At 37.7% G+C, this 22274-nt stretch overlaps 1 protein-coding gene across 1 annotated transcript in view; it reads right to left on the bottom strand.

Annotated features, from left to right (window-relative positions):
* The window catches only part of LOC129576475 (uncharacterized), a 187344-nt gene that overhangs the window by 124338 nt on the left and 40732 nt on the right, over window positions 1–22274 (bottom strand). The window contains exons 2-3 of the mRNA XM_055461662.1: window positions 14569–16990; window positions 6604–6911 (exon numbers count right to left, since the gene is read on the bottom strand). Coding sequence (XP_055317637.1) covers window positions 6604–6911; window positions 14569–16499 — 2239 coding nt within the window. The 5' untranslated portion in view covers window positions 16500–16990. The remainder of the gene's footprint in view (window positions 1–6603; window positions 6912–14568; window positions 16991–22274) is intronic.

The following is a 22274-nucleotide window of genomic DNA, read 5'->3' on the forward strand; positions in this document are numbered from 1 at the left end:
GAGAGAGAGAGAGAGAGAGAGAGAGAGAGAGAGAGAGAGAGAGAGAGGAGAAGTGTGCGAAACTCCACCAAAATGTTACATTTATGATCCATTTTGGCTGGCATAGTGGCGAAAAGGTGGTCAGTCGTTTGCTCTTTACATTTGCATGAATTGTGCATTCATGGGAACCATATTCAAGAAAGCAATTCATGGTGTGTGGTATGGAAACGCATTTCATCATCGCATATCCACATTAAATTAATTGGTTATGCGGTAGATTCATTTTATAATTAAAATTATATCAACAACAACAACAACGATCTCTGACATCATTTTCGACGTGCAAATGATTACTCCCCAGCGTATATGGGGTACATGTTTGATGTATTTACATTGTTCATGGGCAAAAAAGACATGTTGCAAAAAGTGATTTTTCCACTTTTGTTGCATGAACTCGTGCCTGAAGGGTTCCTTTCCAATTGCAATCGTTAAATTGAACGCAAATTTTTCATTTCTCTCTCTCTCTCTCTCTCTCCACATCCGGTTCGTTGAATACCTGTACCATGAGATGTTAAACACTTGTAAATTGTATTTTAACGAACTTTTCATTTAAATCGAATACGGTAATCATTTGACATCCGATTGATGGGAAACCAATTTATTCGGGCAAAGTTCATGGCAACGACGACGACGACAACAGCAGCAGGATCAGCAAGCCATTTCAAACGATGCACAACAACATTTTTCAAGCAAATCATGTATGAGGTAAAAACTCGGTCATAAACATTGTTTACTCGGTAATATCGATTTGATTTGGCACATAGAAAGAGAGAGAGAGAGAGCGAATGAGGAAGCAAAAGAAGAAAAAAAAAAGAATAAAAAAAAGAGAGTTTTGCAGGAAAGAAGGCAGCTGCGTATCTATTCCCATAGTAGCTTATGGTATTTGTTGACATTGGCCACAGCTGGAGTTCGAAGCATTCAATTGAACCAGGAGTTCATGTATTAAATAGGTTTTCACCGTTTTTCCGTTTTGAATCCGGTGAAATGGAATCAAAAACAGATGTGTGTGTGTCTGCTGTACTAGAATGTGTTATAACACATTCTATTCTTCGTTGTTTCTCTTGTTTCATTCCATTTTATTGCGTTCACAAGCAATTTCTCTCTCGAAACCATTGCAAATGCATTTCCCGATGGAAATTTTCCGACGTGAGCACAAACATCTTGTGCAATGCCGAATGGAGTGAGTGTAAGAAAAATGCATGTTGCAACGTATCGACATGCACATAGTACATTAGATGCGAACACGATGCAGTTGTAGCATTTGAGCAATGGTCAATTTTTCTCCCTTCATAAGAGGTGGTGGTTGGTATGAATGTAATGCTCAAATGAAAGGAGTCCTCAAATGTATTGTCAACATTACGTTATCAAAATGGTTCGTATTGTTCAGTCCATTTTTGTAGTTGAAGAAATTTATCTCCGGTTAGTGAAATGAACACTGAACATGACAAATCGATGAATGAACATACACAAGCGCTGCGCGTCCATTTCGATTACACATTTTGGATATCTTAATAAAGGCAACGAGAGGAAATGCGTTCAGCATCTGCATTGAATTCATTCTTTTTTCGTCAACATCGTCGATATTCATTACAAATGCATCAATTTTACTGCAAAACACTTCATCGAAAATTGTGCGAAATCTTTACGAAAATTGCCATTTAATAGACAATAGATAAATTGCACGCTGTCTCCTTCGCAGCTCCATTCCCACACATCATTTTTATCAATGAAAGTGAACACACGCTCGAACACGCTCGCGCACACAGCTCCTTGCTAAAATGCCACTTGAGTCTTGCCATTAATTTTCAAAACACACATACACACAACAACGGACAAAGTTCAGCGATAAAACGCTTTGAGCGAAAATATTTTCGTTGTGTTCAATTTTGGTTGGTGTTTTGTTGGGGAGAGAAAGATAGAGAGAAAGATAGAGAGAGAGAGAGAGAGAGAGAGAGAGAGAGAGAGAGAGAGAAAGAGAAAGAGAAAGAGAAGGAGAGTTGATATGAAATTCAGTAATCGTGCAGTAGATACTCTCAGATAATTTATATGCAAACTTTTTCCAGTGTAAGCGCGTGCGGCAGCGTCGGCTGTTGATGCTGCTGCTTCTGATGAACACACTGCTAAACAAACATCATTTTGCCCGGTATCACGTTGCTTGGCCAATGTTCATCGCAATGAATAATTCCTCGTTAATAATCTGTTTAATGGAACTTTTTAATCTTGCATACCGGACTCAATAGCATAATCGTTCTGTTTTGAATCGTCACAAAATCACGTAGAGCTTCTAGATTAATCTGGTATGACTGCAAAGACAGTGGACGAATTTGAGTTGTGGCATTTTTTGTTTTCATTTTCATCTGAATAAAAAAAAGGAAAAAAAAACGAAGATTCGCCCAGCGAAATGCGCACAATAAAATTGCATTCTTCTCCATTTCCATTCATTTTCGGTGCGGTTTTCATTAGCTGATTTTTCATTTTTCTTGTATTTCCGCTATTCATTAAGTCCACAAACTCGGCGGGAATTTTGATGAACTGGCGAATGCTGGATTTCTCAACATCAGGGAATATCATTTGCAACAACTGGCATCGAATGCATCGCAAATAGGAGGTGAGATAGAGAGAATCGTGATGCGTACGTATAACTGGAGTAAATCACAAAATTGTGTATAGCACCGTACTGCCTGGTATGAATGGGAACTTAGGCGCGCGCGCACATTTTTCTCCATTAAAATATTTATTCGGTTTTTGGTTGATTTAAATATTTATGGTTGGTTTGGTGTCACAAGCGATGTGCTTTCACTTTTAACCGCATTTCTCTTCTGGCCCTGCTGTGTTGCAGTCATCGGACCCATGTTGAGCTACGAGTCTCAAATGGTGCTAATATTAGACACAGCGCATTGCGATACAATCAACTGACGAAAGTCACAAAAAACATTCTCAAATGTTACCGTTCGTCGCATGCACAAACGCATTTAATTCCAATATTACGAATAGTTGCTTTGATTTTGTATTTTACTCTCTTTTTCTTATGCTTCCCCCTCCCTTTTTTTCGGTTCCACTCGTTCATTCCTTCGTTCGTCTGTCTTTCGCGCAAATAGCATTGTGTTCATGGCCTGTGTTTTAATCGAATTTTAAACAGTCTTTTTTTCTCTATCATTCGCTTCAGCAATAGTTTGAGCAATTCCAAACAGAATGAAGTCATTAAAGACAGGCCAGAGATAATCTGATCCAAGCGCAGATCGCACCCGCATCTCAAAAGAAAAACTTCATTTAACATTGGGCCAATTAAAATGTGGATGTGTATGTTGTCGAAATGCTGATGTTGTTATTTCCAATTATTATTCAATGTGGGTTTCATAGAGTTCGAAACGAGTCGACAACACAAACACAAGCGAACACTAACGCCAAGCGCTCACGCGCTCATTTCATTCTCACTCCTGTTTCAAGCGCCATTGCTGTTTCCATACTGCGTTGCTGCATGGAAAATGGAGACGAGATTTTCGCAGCGAAAATGCCTTAATCGAGACATTTGAATCAGAAATGATGTAGTTTTTAGTCGGGTCGAATAGTTTAGCACGAAGCTAAAAGTATGATGTTTCGGAAGTCGAAAGTTAATTGGCTTATTCAATTTTCAATTTAATTATATTATAATTAAACGACATTCTTGGGCGCGTGCATGCTATGGGATTGAAACGTTGCGATGCTGCTGCAGCAGCAGCAGCAGCACGAAGCGATGAGTAATGAGCGAAAATGGTCTTTTTGTTATTTACATTTCAAAAGAAGATGGAGAAAGAGAAATAGAGAGAGAAGCAAAAGGAATGAACGAGGGAAAACTCGGTTCGTTTCGATTCGGTTCGGTAGCTTGGTATGTAGTGCAATGTGGAATGTGCTCCAAGGACATGCACATTGTACACCATAAATATTTTTCCAATCACAATATCAACGTTCGTAACAGCAAGTGTATGTCGGATAAGTGACTGTAAGGAGGATTGCAAAAACATCAATGCACTTTGTGCAGTGCTTTGCCATTGAATTGTCAGAGCAAAATCGTGCGCAAACACCCAAATCAAAATATCGTACATTAATTCAATAGCTTGTTCGGAAAGTGTAACGGACAATGACAACACCAGAACCATTATACATACAGACACGCACACATATGACGGCGCACATCCTCCGACAGCGAGCTTTTTCGCTGATGGCATTCGCACGATAACGATAACATTTGATAAAACATTAAACACATCTTACGTTCTCATCATCTAAAATTCACATTTCAATTTATCTAGATTGAAAGTGCGAATAAACACTGTCACATTACCAAGTGAGGATGCGAAATAGAGAGAGAGAGAGAGAGAGAGAGAGAGGGGGGGGGGGAGAGAGAAACAGAGAGGTTATGAGAGAACGGAGCAGAATGAAATAAAGAACGAGATAGTGAAAATGTGACTCTGAGAGCAACGCCTCAAAGTCGCTCAATTTCACGACCTCATTGCATTTTCTATTTACGACTAACTTTGGCGATGTAATAGAATTAAAGCTTAGGTTAAGCAGAAAAAAAAACAAAAAACAACACACTACGAAAAACAGAAGAAGAAGCAAACAAACAAACATGAATAAATTTCGTAATCCGTTTAGCTTTGGTAGTTGGCGTTTACATATTTTAAAACCAGAGTGTTCACGTCATGCATACACACACACACATAGATAAGACCTTCTGGGAAGGAGGATGTATTAAATGAATTTCTGGGAAAGCAACCGATAATTGAATTACGTTGTATTTGATGGGCCAAAAAGTAAATGGCGTATAATACCAAGCCATATAATAGTATGGTAGCCGTGTGTGTGTGTGTGTGTGTGTGTGTGTTCGATGTACCTGATCCTGCAAAAAGCTAGATATTTCCACAAGAGATTAAATGATGTGATAGTATAGTCTGGGGCGCATCCATGCTATGGATTGTGTGTATTTTACAATGAAATGCATTGCCAGTTTGAAAGTGCGCCACTTAAATTTGAATTTCAAAATGGATTAGTGTTTTGGCATTTATTTTGAGTAGTGTGTTTGATATACACCCCGAAGCGATAGCATGCATCTCAAAACACACAAGCGACCAACCATTTGCCGCACCTCAAAATATATATATTCAGCACCGAAAATTCCCATTCGAAATGACAAGTTTGCGATTCATTTGAATAAATGCAACGACTTACAGTAATAATAATGGTGATAATAATAACAACAATCATAATAATTCGTTTCAGGTGGCATGAGTCACGTTCACCAAATAGAAAATTGCAACCACTTGTCCAAATTGTTCAAGAGGATCACAATCTTTTACCTAGAAGCTTGTTATCGCTTCGGTGCTCCAATCGAAACGAGACGAATTGCAATATGTATTGCTCCTACGTCATGCTTAGTACCTGTTTCAATGCTATATTTTCATGGATTCGAATGAATTTTGTCTGGTAAAATTGTTGGTAACGAGTCTAATTTAAATTTAGACCATATTTATACCGTTCACGGATGACATATATATGGGGATAGGTAACTTGGCCGCCTATCTTTTAGCCGCCGACGGAAAATTACATTTGGCCGCTGGCGTCCAAAAGTGATTTTCAAAAGTATTACTCTTGGCCGCCGGCGGCAAAACGCATTTTCAGTGGTTTCCAAGCAGAATGTAGAAAAGTGATTTTTTCTAGACCTTGTGCTCTCTTGTACTAAACTGAACTATTCATACTAAAATGTGAAAAATTTCGCGCGCGCGCTCGTTTGGTCCTCTGGTACTTCTGACCGTTGCTGACCGTACCATTTTTTCACAGTTTGCAATAAAATAAAATGGTAGTACCAACAGAGGTGGAGAGGAGAGCGCAGAGGACCGCACTCGCGCGCGCGAGTGAGGTCCTCTGCGCTCTCCTCTCCACCTCTGTTAGTACTACCATTTTATTTCAATCAGCAATTAATTACAATGGACGAGAGTAACCGTGAGTCTAGGAAATAGCATTTTTCTGCATTCTGTAACTAATTCGTCATCGGCGGCCAAAACGCATTTTTAATGGCGGCCAAAGTAATTCCTGAAAATGACTCTTAGCCGCCGGCGGCCAAAAGCAATTTTCTTCGGCGGGACAAAAAATTCTCGAAAATCACACTTGGCCGGCGGCGGCCAAAAGTCAATTTTCCGGCGGCCAGAAGTAATTTCCATAAAGTTACATTTGGCCGCCGGCGGCCAAGAGTGATTTTCGTCGGCGGCTAAACCGTCGGCGGCCAACTTACACTGAGCCGACATATATATGTCAACATATTCATTTGATGTCAAAACTATTTCAATTTACAGTGTAAAAACGTTTTTCTGGGTGTGTGTGTGTGTGTGTGTGTGTGTGTGTGTGTGTGTGTGTGTGTGTGCATTTGTTTTGCTTTAATTAAACGAATGTCTCATCCAATGGAAAACTTTACAAATCAAACTAAATTCTGTTTTTCATCACGAAATTGTGTCGTGTGACAAAACTTGCACATTTACAAATAGAACAACTACAGAGGAGAAAAAATAAACAAATGTAAAATGGGCTTACCTTTGATGTACTGCTCATTTTTGGCGATGACTTTTTCGGCATTTTTACGAGCGAGAAAAAACCATTCGGATGTATTGCCCAAATATGGATATTCCGATGCAAGATCTTTCACAAGGGTGGCACTTTGATCGGGTGGCGGTAAACGATGTGCAAACGGGCAAAACAGTCCACGCTTCGCCATATGTTGATTCCAGTCAAAACAATGGCCCGCCGCATAGATGTCATCGTCAAATTCCACCATCGATAACACCGATGCATGTAAAATATGCTCCGACATCTGAACGGGTCGCGATGACAACTTGAATATTCTATGTTTTGCATTTTGCGTTTGTAATTGAAGAATGTAGCGAGAGAAAGAGAGAGAGAGAGAGAGAGAGAGAGAGAGAGAGAGAGAGAGAGAAAAATAGAAAGAAAAATGGGAGAAAATATGTTAGTACCCTTTTTTCCTTATAACGAATGCAAGTATATTTTTTTTCTGGTTGGTACCATCAAGCGATAGCATTTCTACTACTTGTAGTGGTGACGATGATGATCGTTTTTGTTCTCATTTCTCGTGTCCGCACACTTTTCAACGAAATATGACAAACTCACACAGAACTTTGCATGCTGCACATTTCTTGCTCTCCATTTTTTCAATTTCAAAGTTTTTCAATACGAACGAGCGTTCATTCGTTTTTTTTTTTGCATGATATTTTTTCTTCATTTCTGGTTTTTCTTTCAAACTTATTCAGTTCATTTTGAAATGACACAAACAACTTTGCATTTTTCTCATTAATACTTTTGTTTCCATAAACATTCATCACACAAACACGCACTCGAATAAGTTTTACAACACTAAAAACCCATTTTTCATTCTGTAGTAGTGGGTGTACTGCTCGTTTTTTTGTCTCACAAGCTTCGAGTAATGCAGAAAAAAAAGAGATAATAAAATTTTGTTCAAAAATCAACCAACATTTCAAGTTTTTTGCTTTTGCGTGAAATTTTTTGATTTCATATGGAAGAAACGAGTGGATCTGAATTTTTTTTCTCGGTTTGAAACGTGTATCCAGCTGTTGATAATGCCAAAAACCAAAGGATTTTCATCGATTTTTTATGCAAACGGATTTCCTTTTCAATCAATATTGGATACCAAGCGCAGGCTAATATAGTGCACATCGATCTTCTGCGACTGGGACAAAAAAGCGGTCACGATTACGTTGCAAATAAATTTTCGTTCAGTTTTCATTGAATGCATTTGGCCGGTGGGTATGAACGTGTTAAATTCGTCCACCGCGGAAAATCCCACATTTCCGTTTTATTCACATAGTGAACATTCGATTTTTGGGGCTCGAACACGTTCAAATGATGCTAAACATTGCAGTGTCGCACTTTGCAACATTTGATTTTTTTTTTCCGGCTATAGCAACAAAAAGTGGATATTGCACATTTGCAAGTGTTTGCATATTTTTTTCGTTTTACGCGTTTATCGAACAACTATTGAATCGTTTTTTCTTCGGCTGAACTGTTGTTTGGCACTTGAATCGATTGAATATGGAATTCAATAACATGAAAAAATGGCACCACACCGCAACAATGGGACCGTCATTGTGATACAATTGAAAGAGAATGCACGGCATGGAATCAAAGCACAAATGGAAAATAGAATAATCGGAATGAGCAAACACTGTCGTCGTGAGTGGTAAATCGTAGCAACAAACAGCGAAAAAAAATAATGGAGCTTTACATTCAAATGCCTGAGTTAGTTGAATGTCAAACGAATACATCGCATTCTTTGTTGTGCAAAAACCCTTTGATTCACGTTGTTGTACTGCACAACTGGTTTTATCGCTTGGTATTTAAATTTATAGACATTGTCCTTCGGGCTGAGTAATGGCCGAGCCATGGATCATTTTGAAAATGGTCACAAATCGACAACTTGTGGCATACGGCACAGAAATTGCACACAATGTTCGCCTTGTATAAATTGATTCACATGTAATTACTGTTTGTTTTTATCATTTTTGCAAAGGAAACACGACCGTTTGAAGGGTTTTTATTTTTAATCGATTTTATGTAATTTAAATGCCAGAAAAAACATACCAGGATGAAATATGGAAAGCTTTAATTTGGTATTCTATTTTATAAACGATTCGTATCCCGTGTAAAACATTTTTTGACTGACTAGCCGATTAATTTGGGACATTTTGACTGAGTAAAAGTGATTGTCTCGAACAAAATAAGCAACTTCAGTTAACTTTAATCACAAATCACTCTTAGTCAAAATGTCCCAAATTAGTCGATTGACTGAAAGAATAACTAAACGTGATTCGTCTCCATACAAAACGCATGATTTCAATCAACTTTTAGTTACATACAACTGAGTGACTGTTAGTCATTTTATTTGCACACGGGTATAATACGAAATGCGATCAAATGGTGTTTTTCATTGGTTCAAACAGTGGAATCTCATTAAAAAAAACCAACATATTATAAACGGGGCTGAAATGTGATTAGTTTCGGTAATTGGTGTGCAATTGCACCACATGTCATACACATATGCAATCATTTTTGACATTCTATTAAAAATAGCCTTCGAATGGCTGCTGGCCATACATACTTTGTACGAGTTCCTCAATTGTCTTCTCTTGTTCCTCCCCCATTCCCTTATTTTCCTGCACGTCATGCAATTTAAAACACAAAAAACACACTGAAAAAGAGCTCTATATAAGCTGTACCGAAAGAAATGAAGCTCTTGGCTTTGACATTGGCACGGCAAATAATTATATTGAAAACGTAAAATATTTACTAACGATCCGTTTGACAGTTGATCCGATAGTCCATTTATTTTAGCCTGAAACTAAAAATTTCTTACAATTTGACATGAATTATTCCATCAATCAAATAAATCAACGCGCAATTTCCAAAGGCAAAGAAAACACCACACCGACAATGAAACAATGACTTCTATCTATTTTCAGCGGTTGTTATTGTTTTTATGTTGATTGTGCGATAGTGGAAATTGTGGCAAACGATTCGCGCCCATATGAAAAAAGAATAACAAATGGCTGACGCAAGTAAAATTAAAATCGACATTGAAAATTATTGCGGAATTTTTTTTCTTCTGAGAAATCAGCATCCACATTAGCACTTACAATGGATGATACGGTAGAAAAAAAGTTCCATTGTCACGCACACACACGCACACAATCATCAGTGCAATCGCTGCAATATGATATGCATAAAATATGTGTATACGCGTGAATGAGTACGTTCTTTTTTTGATCTGAATGAAAGCAAAGCAAAATGAAAAAAAAATTGTCATCTTGCTTTCGAAACGAGTTAGTCGATGCTTTTATACCGTTGAATTATTTATAAATTTTGATCACTTGAAAAGATTGTGTGGCTATTTGAAATCGTCTCTTCGATCGCTGTGGAAATCGTGTGGAGACAGTGAAGAGAATGACAGAGAAAAAAAGCACAATTCATTTTAATAATCATGATGACATTCCTAATGTCATTGCATTGGCCATGGCATCTAAAGGATCGAAAGCATTTCAAACATCGCAATTTTGTGTTATGTCATGTATTATTCTGGCCACTTCCGCCATTTTTTTTTGCTCTTGGATATAAAAATGCGCTACGCATTTGTGAGCTACTGAGTGATTACACACAAAAAAAAAATTCACCATTTTGTTCATTTCTTTTCTCTCTTGCAACGCACACACAAAAATTGGTCTTGTCAACCATGGAATTGTAATATGGGATGGATTTTAGACTTGAAATTGAAACCTATTTTAAATGCGGGAGAAATGATAGATGCATATACATATAGATTCTAGCCACGCTCAAATCATACCAATTTCTCTTTCTTGATCACATATACCCGCTGATTCAAATGTTTGAAAGCAGAAAGACGTTTGCATTTATGGCAAAATATTAGCATGATTTATATGAAACAAACCATCGAAAGCAATTCAAGCAAGAAATACTAATAATAGTGGGAATAGTCGCATTTGAGAAGGGAGGGAACGAAAGAGAAAAGCACAAACTCGTGCACACACACACACCTATGAACATGTTTCAAAATCTTATACATCAAAGTGCCAGTGTCTAATTCGATTTGCGTCCATAGTTCTTGGCCATTAAACACTTGAATTTCGCGAAGGAGCAAAAAGGAAACACGGAAGCGGTGACAACAACAAAAACTTTCATCATAAATATCACAACGAAACCAATAATTTGGCAATAATTTATTACGAAAACACACACACACACACACACACACACATTAGGTACACATTTAGGCCATTTGGGTTCGATACAAAAACGACGAATCCATTACAAACGGCAAGCGATTTGCTGGCTAATGCAAGCCAATTCGAATGGAAAGACTCCATTCGCAAGCATTTGTTCATTGAGCAAAATCAATTCAATTTATTGAAAAATGAAAAATGTTGTATGCATCATTTACACCATTATTGTATATAAATATACTTATATTTGACATATTTTGACATAAGACTTGGCATATTTTTAGCCCAAGGCCCGTTCAATGCCAACAACTTTGGTATGCAAAATGGAGAACGTTGTAAGCAAATAAGCATTGAAGCAAAAATATTTTTTTTTTTTTTTGCAAATTCAGCTTTGTTGCTAGAATTAGATTGCCTATATAGATTTTTCATCAGTTTAAATCATTTTCATGATTAACTGCTTTGGAAATAAATGTTTTCAGACAACATTTATTGGAACCTAACGACTTATTTCCATTTAGTATACTGAATGAAGCTTGTCGCTTGTTTTTCATCCAATCCCGATTTTTTTGTCGTTTTTATTCACGTTTGGCTCTTTACTATTTCGATCTGTACATTAATAAACTACTATTCGATTGTGTAAGTGTGTGTGTGTGTGTGAGTATGTGTGGGATTATGAATATGATTCGGTATGTGTGTGAAAGAGTTTTTGCACAGATTGACCGAATTCCATCAATCGCATTTATTTGGTGCGAGGGTAAACCAGGCGTGCTTCTCAGTAATGCTATTTTCCCTTTTCCGATCCTAATTCGTTCGCAGGCCATACGCTTTTTCTTCTGTTCCGTCTTACTTCAACGCCGTCCGCTCTTTACAGTTAGTGTATCGAGCGGAACAAATAAACCTGAAGGAAGCAGAAAAAAAAACAACAAACAAAGAAATACCAAACAAAAACTAACAATGCGTAGAAACATTTTTTTGTTCGACTATGATGGGGAATTGTGTGTATGCATGGACCATTTGGTAGATGTGCGTGTGCGTGTGCCATTGTACAAAATATTGAGAGAGAAATGGCAAGAAAAGATGTGGTTTGAGAGGAAGAAAGGAAAGAAAAAATGAAATGCGTCAAATAAAATGTTTGTGTGTATACATTTTTGATTTGACTTTCCGCCATAAATATGCTATGGCTTGCCTCACCGAACACCCATTGAATCCGTCGAAGGAAGCGGCAATTTTCGATTGCGATTCGCAAACAATTGAATTATAAATGCTTCTAGCTATTAGATCGTTACGCTTTCGAGAGCTTTTAGACCTCGTCACCTGAACTGCAATCCAAATTAAACATTTAAACTCTTTCAAGCGAACCGACGAATTGTATGCTCCATATCCATACGTATATGCATGGCAAGAAATTTTTCTAATATTCGACTGTCGCTATGACGGTGACGACAACGATGGCAGATTCTGTTCAGTTCAACGACTGCATTGCTCTTATCGTTGAGATTGTGCCGACTGAAATATTAATAACTTAGTCGATCGGGGGTGGCTCGATGACTCGACCGGTCTATTGTATGCAATTCAAATTGAATTGCAGACACAAAAAGAACCGAATGTATTTGTACCAATCAAAAGGTATAACAAACGATTTTTCGATAGAAAGTTCAGAATAGAAAAAAAAGTTCTTCGAAAACGTATGACCTCTGAATAGACGTGGATCACTTCTGTGAATAGCTATTTTTGTTTCTCGATTTTCCACTTATTTATTTATGCTAATATGATTTTGTGTTTGTTTTCTCTCTCGCCGATCAAACAGATAACAGCTAGAACATGCAATGGCATCGCCGAGAGCGTGTACAGGTGGATGACTCGAGGGAAATATCATTGGCATTTATCAGCATTGGACGTGGCCAATCAAAAACAAGAACTGAACAAAAAAAGCAAACTTTTTTCGCGGCATGTTTTTTAGCACTACATGAAATGGATACTTTTTGAGTGTTGAAACAAATTATGGTGAATTTGAATTTTATGCTCATATTTTTTATTTAATTTAAACCAAAGGCAGTATATTTCAAAAAAGAAATAAAACCAAGATCTTGTAATTCATTTTGCAAATAAATATATTACTTCAAAGTTACTTTGATGAAATACATTTCATGTAGTGCGCCAAAAAATAGTTTGTTGTGAAACAATAAAATAGATTAAGTAACTAAAAACTCAAGAACGCAGAGCGGAGCGAAGCGAAGCTCTGCGGTCTTGTTTCACACTGCTCGGCTACTCGCTTCGGATGTAGGAGTTTCATTTTTTGTTTCCTCTGACGTAGACGATAAGCCGTCACTTCAACGAGCAATCCCATTCAATGAACTAGAAATTCTTTCAGCCGGAAGAGCAACGTGTATTGAATGGAATTACGAAAATGAATTGACATTCATAACCCGTTCATCAAAAACTATTACATTCTGGTGTGTTCGCTGCTGTCGCTCTTCTCTCGCCTTCATTTTATCAGTCGTCGCAGTTCGATAGGCACTCTGGGCCCATGTCATGTATATATATTACGTTTCAGACGTGTACGCGGAATAAATGCGTTTAAATGAAAAGCGAAAAGCGCTCATTTGTCTTTTCTCTCACTCTTCGCCAGTGTAATGCGTTGTGTGCAACGGAATTGAATGGCCGGAATCGAATAGTTTTACCATTTGCTGAGCCATTTTGAGCCTAATGCCCTTTCTCTCTTTCACTTTTATGATGATTTACTATTCTGCATGGGCTGTGTGCTATGCCCATCGCTTTCGGTAGCAGTTCAGAGCAAAAGGATCAGCGCGCATACACGGTTTGATTGCTTTTTATCCATATATTTTCAATGTATCATTAATAATAAATATGATTCGCTTTTTTTGCCACTGCTTTCGGCAATGCAGAGTCATTCATAGTCGTCGTCATCGTCATCGTCATCGTTCTTGCTGTGCGTTTTCCTCTTGCTATATTGGTGTTTCAACTAAAAGTGAATGTGAACCATTTTTTTCTCTCTGTGTGAATATATTTCAAGAGAGCATCTCTTTCTTTGCGCTTCTTTTTCACCAACAAAGCCACCCCACGCAGAAATTGCGAGATAAAAAAACACACCAGCAACAGCAGCAACTCTGATCGCTAGCCCTTTCTCACATTTGACATTCTCGAAAGGTACGAAAAAAAATACACTGTTCCGTTCGCAGCATATACAGCATTTAATTTGTTTGAATACACGCATGAAAGATGATGGCAATGATCATTTTTCTTTTCATCCACACCATTTGCGTAATGCGTAGAAAAAAACCATTTCAATCTTTGGTCGCTACTTCTTTTTTTTTTGCGCACATTCAATCGATACCATTTTCATCATTTTAACCAACGCACATTTTAACAAGTAACGATAATAATCTCGAAATTTGAGCATTTTTGCCATTCGCAATGAATTTGCGAAGAAATAGAGTCGACACTTTAAATGAGAACCAAACCGATCTTCATTGGACGACCTTGAAGTATTTATTTTTGATGATTCCCACATTTTTGTTTCTTACTCAATTTATTTATCTCCATATTATGATTTAATATATTATATTGATGTTGTTTATTTTCTCAAAAAAATAAAATAAATTTTACGTTTAATACAGAAAAGATCTCGACAAAACCAAGAAAAATGCACAATTTTTGTATGAAGCTCTCTTCTGAGGAAATGAATTTTGAATCGAAAGACTGTTCTACCAACCTTGTCAACATATTCGCTCGATTTACAGCCACTTCGGCTTCGACACGAAAACGATCCTGTGCGTAGCGATCGACAACACCTTCGCCCAAATTCAGTGCCGTGCCTGCCGTACAGTTGGCGCCCAATAGATGCTGTGACTCAACGATTTGTAGAAATTTTGTCACCACATCGCGACCCTTCTGCAAATTCAATCGATTGTTTCGACTTATTTCATCCAAATCATCGAGATCCATGTCTTCCATGCGAAAAATTGGCAATTGAATGACATCATTCGAATTAATCGTTTTACCATCAAATGTTATGGTTTGCTCGTAGTTTGCATCGAATGGAAATGAATTTGTGTCATCGCCATTGTCGTCGTTCGCTTGCTGTTCGTCATTTAATTCATCGAACGGTGATAAGAAACCATTTGAATCGAATTGATGGTTATTTAAATTTGTATTGGTTTTGACATTTGACGGTGTCGACTCATTTTGTTTGGACGATGATGGTGAATCCGGGTCAAATGGATGCGATGATACCAACGACACCACCGACGACACTGGTGGCATTTTATCACCATTTTTTGTTTGTGCAGCTGGTTTGGCGGCGATTGTTGATTCTTGTCGCCGTTCATTTGCTGATTGTGAACGCGACGATGTCATTTTCGTATTGCTTTGTGAACGTAAATTGGCTTTGGTGGCATTTGAATTTCCATTTAAATTGGTTTTTGCACCAATACCACCAACACCACCACCACCACCGTTGTTGATCGCTTGGTCGAAAGATTTTTTGGAAACGGCCGCATGGATGCTCGTCACTATTGAATCGATTGTTTTCATAGTCATGATATTTTTGTTTCGGCTGACACTTCCCGTTGTAGATGCGGATGATGGTTCGTGTGCGTATCTTGGATTCGATTTGTTTGATTTGTACGGATGATTTTCGCTGTGATGGACATTTTCACCGTTGTACGACGGTGGCAATGGTGGTTCATCGTTTTGCATCTCATAGTCAAAGTGATTTGCTTTGCCATGGTCAGTGCCATCAACACGATTGTTATCCATCATATCGTCATCACTGTTGATTTGATGGATTTTCCACTGCAGCTGTTTATCGATTTTGTGTTTTTTCTGGTTTGATTGATTGTGTTCGGTACGAGGATGATTGAATAAGCCCAACGATGATGATGATGATGATTTAAAGTGTTTTGATATGGAAAATGGATCCGATACTGAATATGAGATCGTTTCATCTTGAGACGCCAATGATTCATCCCGTTCGATGGGCATACGAGATTGGTCGGTGTTGTGCGCCAATTGTTCAGATTGCTTTTGTAGTTGTAACAACGCCTTTTCACTGGGCATTACAGCTGTCGGTTGTGTTAGATGTGCATGAGTTCGCAAATATTCAATACCTTCTTCAACATTTTTCCGGATATTTTCCATAATTTGCTTTTTTGCTAGCTTTGGACTTTTCGCTGGTGTACTTAATGTTGATGTTGATGCCGACGACCATCGTTGGCTGCTGGCTGACACCGATGGTGCCAACGTACTGATCAGTTTCGATTCACTGTTGCCATTCGCATTGGCATATGTGCCGTTATTGAAAAGCGTATCAGACGCAAAATAACCGAACGATTCAGTGCCTGAAAACGTTTGATTTCCACCATTCAAACCAAAATCGAAGAGCGTTTCATTGCTGCCATTCGTACCATTGGCACTCTCATAGTCATAGTCGTACAGCGTTAGGTTATCGAACGCCTGTAAACCCCATCGGATGTGGTTCTTTTCGCTGGAGTGACGAACACGCGAACGACCATGTCGAATGATTAACATATCGGATGACGCGGCTGACACCCTTGATAAACATATTTGCGATGCTTCAATTAAACACATTAAACCGAAAATGAATTGCAAACCATTTGGATGTACACGGAAAATCTGCATCATTGTTTCAGTAGAACGTAAAATCGTCGTCGTGTATTTGATGTTCGTGCGCGCACATTCACACGATTCTGTCTCACTCTCTCACGTATTGCACTGCGCGTCTCTTTCTCTGCCTCTGCACTCTCCTTGTTTTGACGACCAACGAATCGGGGAAATGTGTCAGAGAGTGTGTGAAAGAAAAAGAGAGTTTTTAACTTCTCTTCTCGATTCGGGCTTCAAAACTGAGAAAATCACTAGAAATTTTTATTTTTATTTGGATGGTTTCTTCTACTTCGATATATTTCGTTGGTTGGTTACAACACCAAAAATGGTTCCTCCAGCAAATTGTTCGGCGAGTAGCTTGATGCTATTCTTTAAGCGATACTTGGAAATACCGTTCACTTGACGCATTTTCAACAGTGTTGCATTGTCAAAGTTTCACGCTGAACTGAGCACTCCTCTTGCCAATCGTTTTTCGTTCGTTCAGACCGGATCGATCGTTTGAGTGTTTTCAACTGCAAATAGAAAGAGAAAGAGAGAGAAAGAGAGAGAAAATATTAAATTATAATTCATTTAGCTGTGTGATTAGAATGAATGCAAATGGTTGCATAAATTAATTGCGAACGTGAGTTAATTGAATTGAATCGATTTGAAGATTAAAAACGAGCACAGCGCACACAATAATGATTATGGAATTGTTGGACGGTCACTTGGTTGGTCTGCTTTTGTTTAACTTTATCACCGTTTATTCGTCGTATTCAAAATGCTATGCTGCATTTCAGTCACATATTGACCACTTTCAGTCAGACTTTACAGCCAAGCAGTACACGGCAAAAATTCGGTTATAATTTGTTAAATTGTAAACTTCAGTATATAAAACACAAACACATACACACACACACACACATCGTACATAATGCATTCATTTAGTAAAACTATATGTACAGTATACACATATTTCGAAGCCATACTTTTTATTCTTCCCCTTCACTAACACAGTTTGAGTTGAATATGTTGAACTTTTGACACCTATTCCAATGTGCACAACGTTGATTTCAGCAAAATCATTACATTAGAAACTTTGTACACAAACTCAATATGAATAGAATGTATCTGCTTGCAATCAGGATTGTTCACTTAATTAATGAATGCATCTACGCTTCAAGCGTGAATGGAGTTTCCACAAGTGTATAGCGACTATTGTGATTGTTCACCGACTCCGTTGTGTGTGTGTGTGTGTGTGTTATTTGTTTTGTCTTTCATATTTCATCGTTACATTTTAAGGTCAAATGAATACATGCGTCCAAATGGATTGTATGTTGCAATTTGAAGGTGTGCATGAATTCAGTATAGCATGTATGTTCACTAGAATCAACGATGAACTTTGAAGCACCCATCTTTTTTTCTCGCTCCATAGTTATTTATGATTTGCAATGCATTAACAGAGCAAAAAAGGAAAGGAACAGAAGATTCCATTGAGACTAGACAAAGTGAATATGGAGAACAGCATGAACTGCTGTCACACATCGAAAAATGTGACTATTGCATTTTTTTTCAAAAATTTGATTGAAATTAAAGTCCTAATCACACATGTACCTCATACGGTTGTTACAGTATTTTATTTGCGTATGATCGAAGTCCCCCTAGATGCTCAACTCGTTACGCTAATAAAATTTGCATGGTTTGCATTTGTAAATGCTTCATGATATGCATATGATAAATGGTGGTTCGTTCAGTTTTCCATCTAGTTAGACAAACCCAAAGTTTTTTTTCTCGTTCATTTTTCGCTTCCGTTTGTTCACATCGCCACATTGCACACTCTGTATATTGAATGAGATATCTTTTCTGTTCAAAATAAAATGCACTAGAGATGTTTCTCTCAGTTCGGCGAGACTTTTAGCTGCCATTATTTCCACCACAACTAATTTTCCCTCGACATAGTTGGCCAAAAATTTTCAACTCTGGTATTTGTTGTGAGCGTTCTCTTTTTCTCTTTCTCTCTCAAACTCCCACGGTCTTTTTTCTCCATCGTTTTTCCGAAGCATACCATTTTTTTCTGATTTTCCATTTTGTTGTTGTTGCTGTTGAGATTGGTAAACCTTTTGCCATAAGCTGATTCGCATACGCAATACGCTCGCCTAGACATAAGAACGCTTCTATTCATTCACGAATTACTAATACATTTTTTATGGGCAAATTAATGCGGCAAAAAGCACAAAAAAAATGTGGCGTTGAAAAGACGAGCGTACACACACACACAAGTGAATAAAAAAAAATGGATGGAAAAAACGCACTACAATAAGCGACGCGCTTGAGTAGCAACCGAATTCCAAATGTACGCCCGAGAGAAATAGAGAGCTGAATGAGCATTTTGTTGTTTATCCGTCGCTTCCAATTCAAACTGAATTCATCCGCGTGTGTTTTTTCTTCTTCTCTCGATGCCTTTCATTTTTTTGGTTACTTTCTCTGCATTTCATTCAAACGAATCACAGTGTATATTCGCGTTGGTTTGCGATTAAAGTATACAGCGAAAGCAAAAGTTGGATAAGTTTGGTTGGGAGAGTTTGAGAAACGAGAGACAGCGGAAGAAAAAGCGACCGATCGCAAGAGAGAGAGAGAGAGAGAGAGTGAGAGAGCGAGAGAGAGAGAGTGAGTGAGTGAAAAAAGTTGAAGCAGCGGAAAATTAAGTTTGTTTTCGATTGGTTTTTGATTTACGTATCGCGCGTTTGTAATTCCAACATAAAACGGCAGAAACGAACGCATACACAAAATGTGTAGTCGCGTTGCTAGCTCAAAAACAAAACAAATCTCCGTGTTTTTTTTTTACCACACTGGAAGAAGCGAGAGACGAACATACGGTTGTTGCACTGTTCACAGTTAAAGATAAAGACATCATTTGGAATTTCCTAAGTTTGATTGCTTTATATTCGCACTTGACATTGGTGGTGTTTTCTCTTTTGTTCGGTCTTTTTCGCTCGACTTCGCATCGTTTGCTCGCACAATGATTGAGTGCAATTTTAATCAATGCAATTTGCTTTCCGCTGTCAAATGTCAGTCTTGTTTGAGTTCGTTGCTTTGTATTGTTCTACTTCTTCATCTTCTTCGATTTAATGTATTCGTTCTCTCTGTTGCCAGGACAAGGTCGAAGCCATTATCGATAGGTTTGTTTGACTGGCAATATCACCCGGGCACTTTCGTTTCAAGGGAATTTTGTTTGCAGTAGACACATATTCGCGTCAACGATTCAATTCGATTTTGGATTGAGGTTATCAAGCAGAGAAATTTAAACCGACAAAAAGAAAAACATAAGAACCAAATTCCATATCAAACCGCACCAGATCGAAGCAGCAACATAACAATTTCGAAGGGAAATATACCGCCCACACTCGAAAACAAACTTTATCAGAAAGTATACACACAATTTTATCTCGTTTCTTCTCGATGGAAAAGCATTTATCAAGTTCGCAGTGGTGTGTGTGTATGTGTGTTCTCTCCGCTTATTCATGTGTAATCAACTATGAACAATATTTTTCGGGGATTTCGATGGCTCACATTCACGCCGCTGCACACCAACAAATCTTTTCAAAGAAATAGGTATTACGATAATTGTGTTACGAACTATTTTTATATATGCAGATGTTGGCTCATTTGTTAGCTCAACACACACACACAGTCAAACCATCAACTAACAAATAAATCTTGTGCATATCGCGCACCATGTGAGAAAATTTCGTCTTCCATTCAAACCACCATACTATGTTGCTTTTCTGCAGAAAAAAACGAGAACAGTAAATGTATGAGTGGGATTTGCATTTAATTCAGTTCGGCTGTGCTGAGAGTAATACCAACTGATTCTTCAACATCCGCTTTTCTCTCTCTCAGCCTATTGTAAATCCTGTTTTTTTTTTAATTAGTTACGAAAAATTAAAGTTATGCATTCAAAAAGGTGTTGAAAATGCTTTTAAATTTTCCCTGCACAAAAGTTCACACCAAACAAATTTCATTAAAAAAAAGTCGGGCGGGAATGAAAACCACACAGTTAACTTTGAGTTTAAAAAAGAAGACAAGTTTTTTCGAAAAGTTGATTCCGTGTTTGAAAACAGATTGTCATTCACATTCAGCTGCTGTACATTATATAACTGCTGTACATAATTTTAAGCGGGTATCGTTGTAATTATTGTAGCAAACAAAACCGAACCAATGTTGTGAAATGATTGAGTTAGACTGATAAAAGTTCAAAGGTAACAGCCCCTCCCGTTTCATCCATGCACCGCACGCACACATAAAATAGTGTTAAAATCCCTTGGTCATTGACATTTGAATAGATGTTCAGTTCAATGGTCACAAATTAAATGGCTAGGGGAATATCACGCTTAAATTATTTCAAATATTTCAAAAGAATCCAATTTATCTCTAAGAATCTGTCGTATGAAATATGGTGGATATTTGTGAATACGGCGGAATATTGTGGATTTTTGTGATTATGAATGATATTTAAATGTATTTATTTGGATTTAACGCAAGAAATCTCAAATATCTCCAAAATCCACAAAAATCTGATTTATTTATTCGAAATATTCGAAAATATGTCATACAATTGATGTTTATTTCAAATATCTCAAATATCTCACAAGATTCAGGAGCATGATATTCCCCTAGTTAAATGGTATTCCATAAATAGATTCTCGATCGCTGTTTTATTTCCTTCATCTGCAATTTAAATGATATTTGCGTGAATGAAAATTCATCTTGGTTGACTACAAGCCATTAATTGAAGCCATTCGCTTGTATATTAATATTATTATTGAAACACTGTTTCAGCCGAAGAACATTTTCTATTCGGAAAACAACTTATGAATAGATAATACATTTTATGGCAATTCACTCAGCAAATGAACGTCAAACGCTGATAATTTACACGCACAAAACACATAGCATGCGTAAATGTGGGAATAAAAGAAAGATAGAGAGATAGAGGAGGGACCGTGGAATGGAAAAGGAGAGCAATAGAGATGGATGAATACGCAAATTGAAGAACGAAGACAACGATGGAAAAAGAGAGAGAGAGAGAGAGAAATGTTTCCGTCAATGTAATAATCGACACCGATTATGTTTGGCATGCATAACAACGTAAAAACCATTAAACGGCACATAATAGACCATGATCACTTGACGAAATGAAAATGAATTCATCATCAGTTGGAAATTTGGGGGCTGAGAAGCAATAGCAAATAAAAAGTAACTGTTTCCAATAGAAGTGTGGACCGGATGCTCAACATAACGACAACGAGGACGAAGACGACGACGACGACGACGACGACGACGAAACGCGGTAGTATAGTTGATGAATAAGAATGAGGGTGCAAGCCTCCTGACACATATACCGTTCTGAGAGATGGAAAGAGACGAGAGAGAGAGAGAGAGAGAGAAAGACGCAAATGAACACGAAATACTGCTTTCGTCAAGTTAATATTCTAAATACTAAAAATATGATTCATTGTGGCACGTTTATTGCGCATTCAAGTGTCTACTCTTGCTCGTAATGTGGGATGTTATACAATGGACCGATTATTCAACAAAAAACCGATTTCACCATAGAAAATACATAAAACTCATCCAATGGCTTTTTGTTCGAAATCTTAAGTTGTTGCCATACATCAAAACAGCTTAGAAAAACAATTAACCATGAATTACAATGTTCGCATCTCTCTCTCTCTCTCTCTCTCTCTCTCTCTCTCTCTCTCTCTCTCTCTGTGTGTGTGTGTGTGTGTGTGTGTGTGTGTGTGTGTGTGTGTGTGT

This window comes from Sitodiplosis mosellana, unplaced genomic scaffold (assembly GCF_009176505.1).
Source record: "Sitodiplosis mosellana isolate CC-2019 unplaced genomic scaffold, AAFC_SMos_1.0 Smas_scaffold_6191, whole genome shotgun sequence".
NCBI classification, from domain to species: domain Eukaryota; kingdom Metazoa; phylum Arthropoda; class Insecta; order Diptera; family Cecidomyiidae; genus Sitodiplosis; species Sitodiplosis mosellana.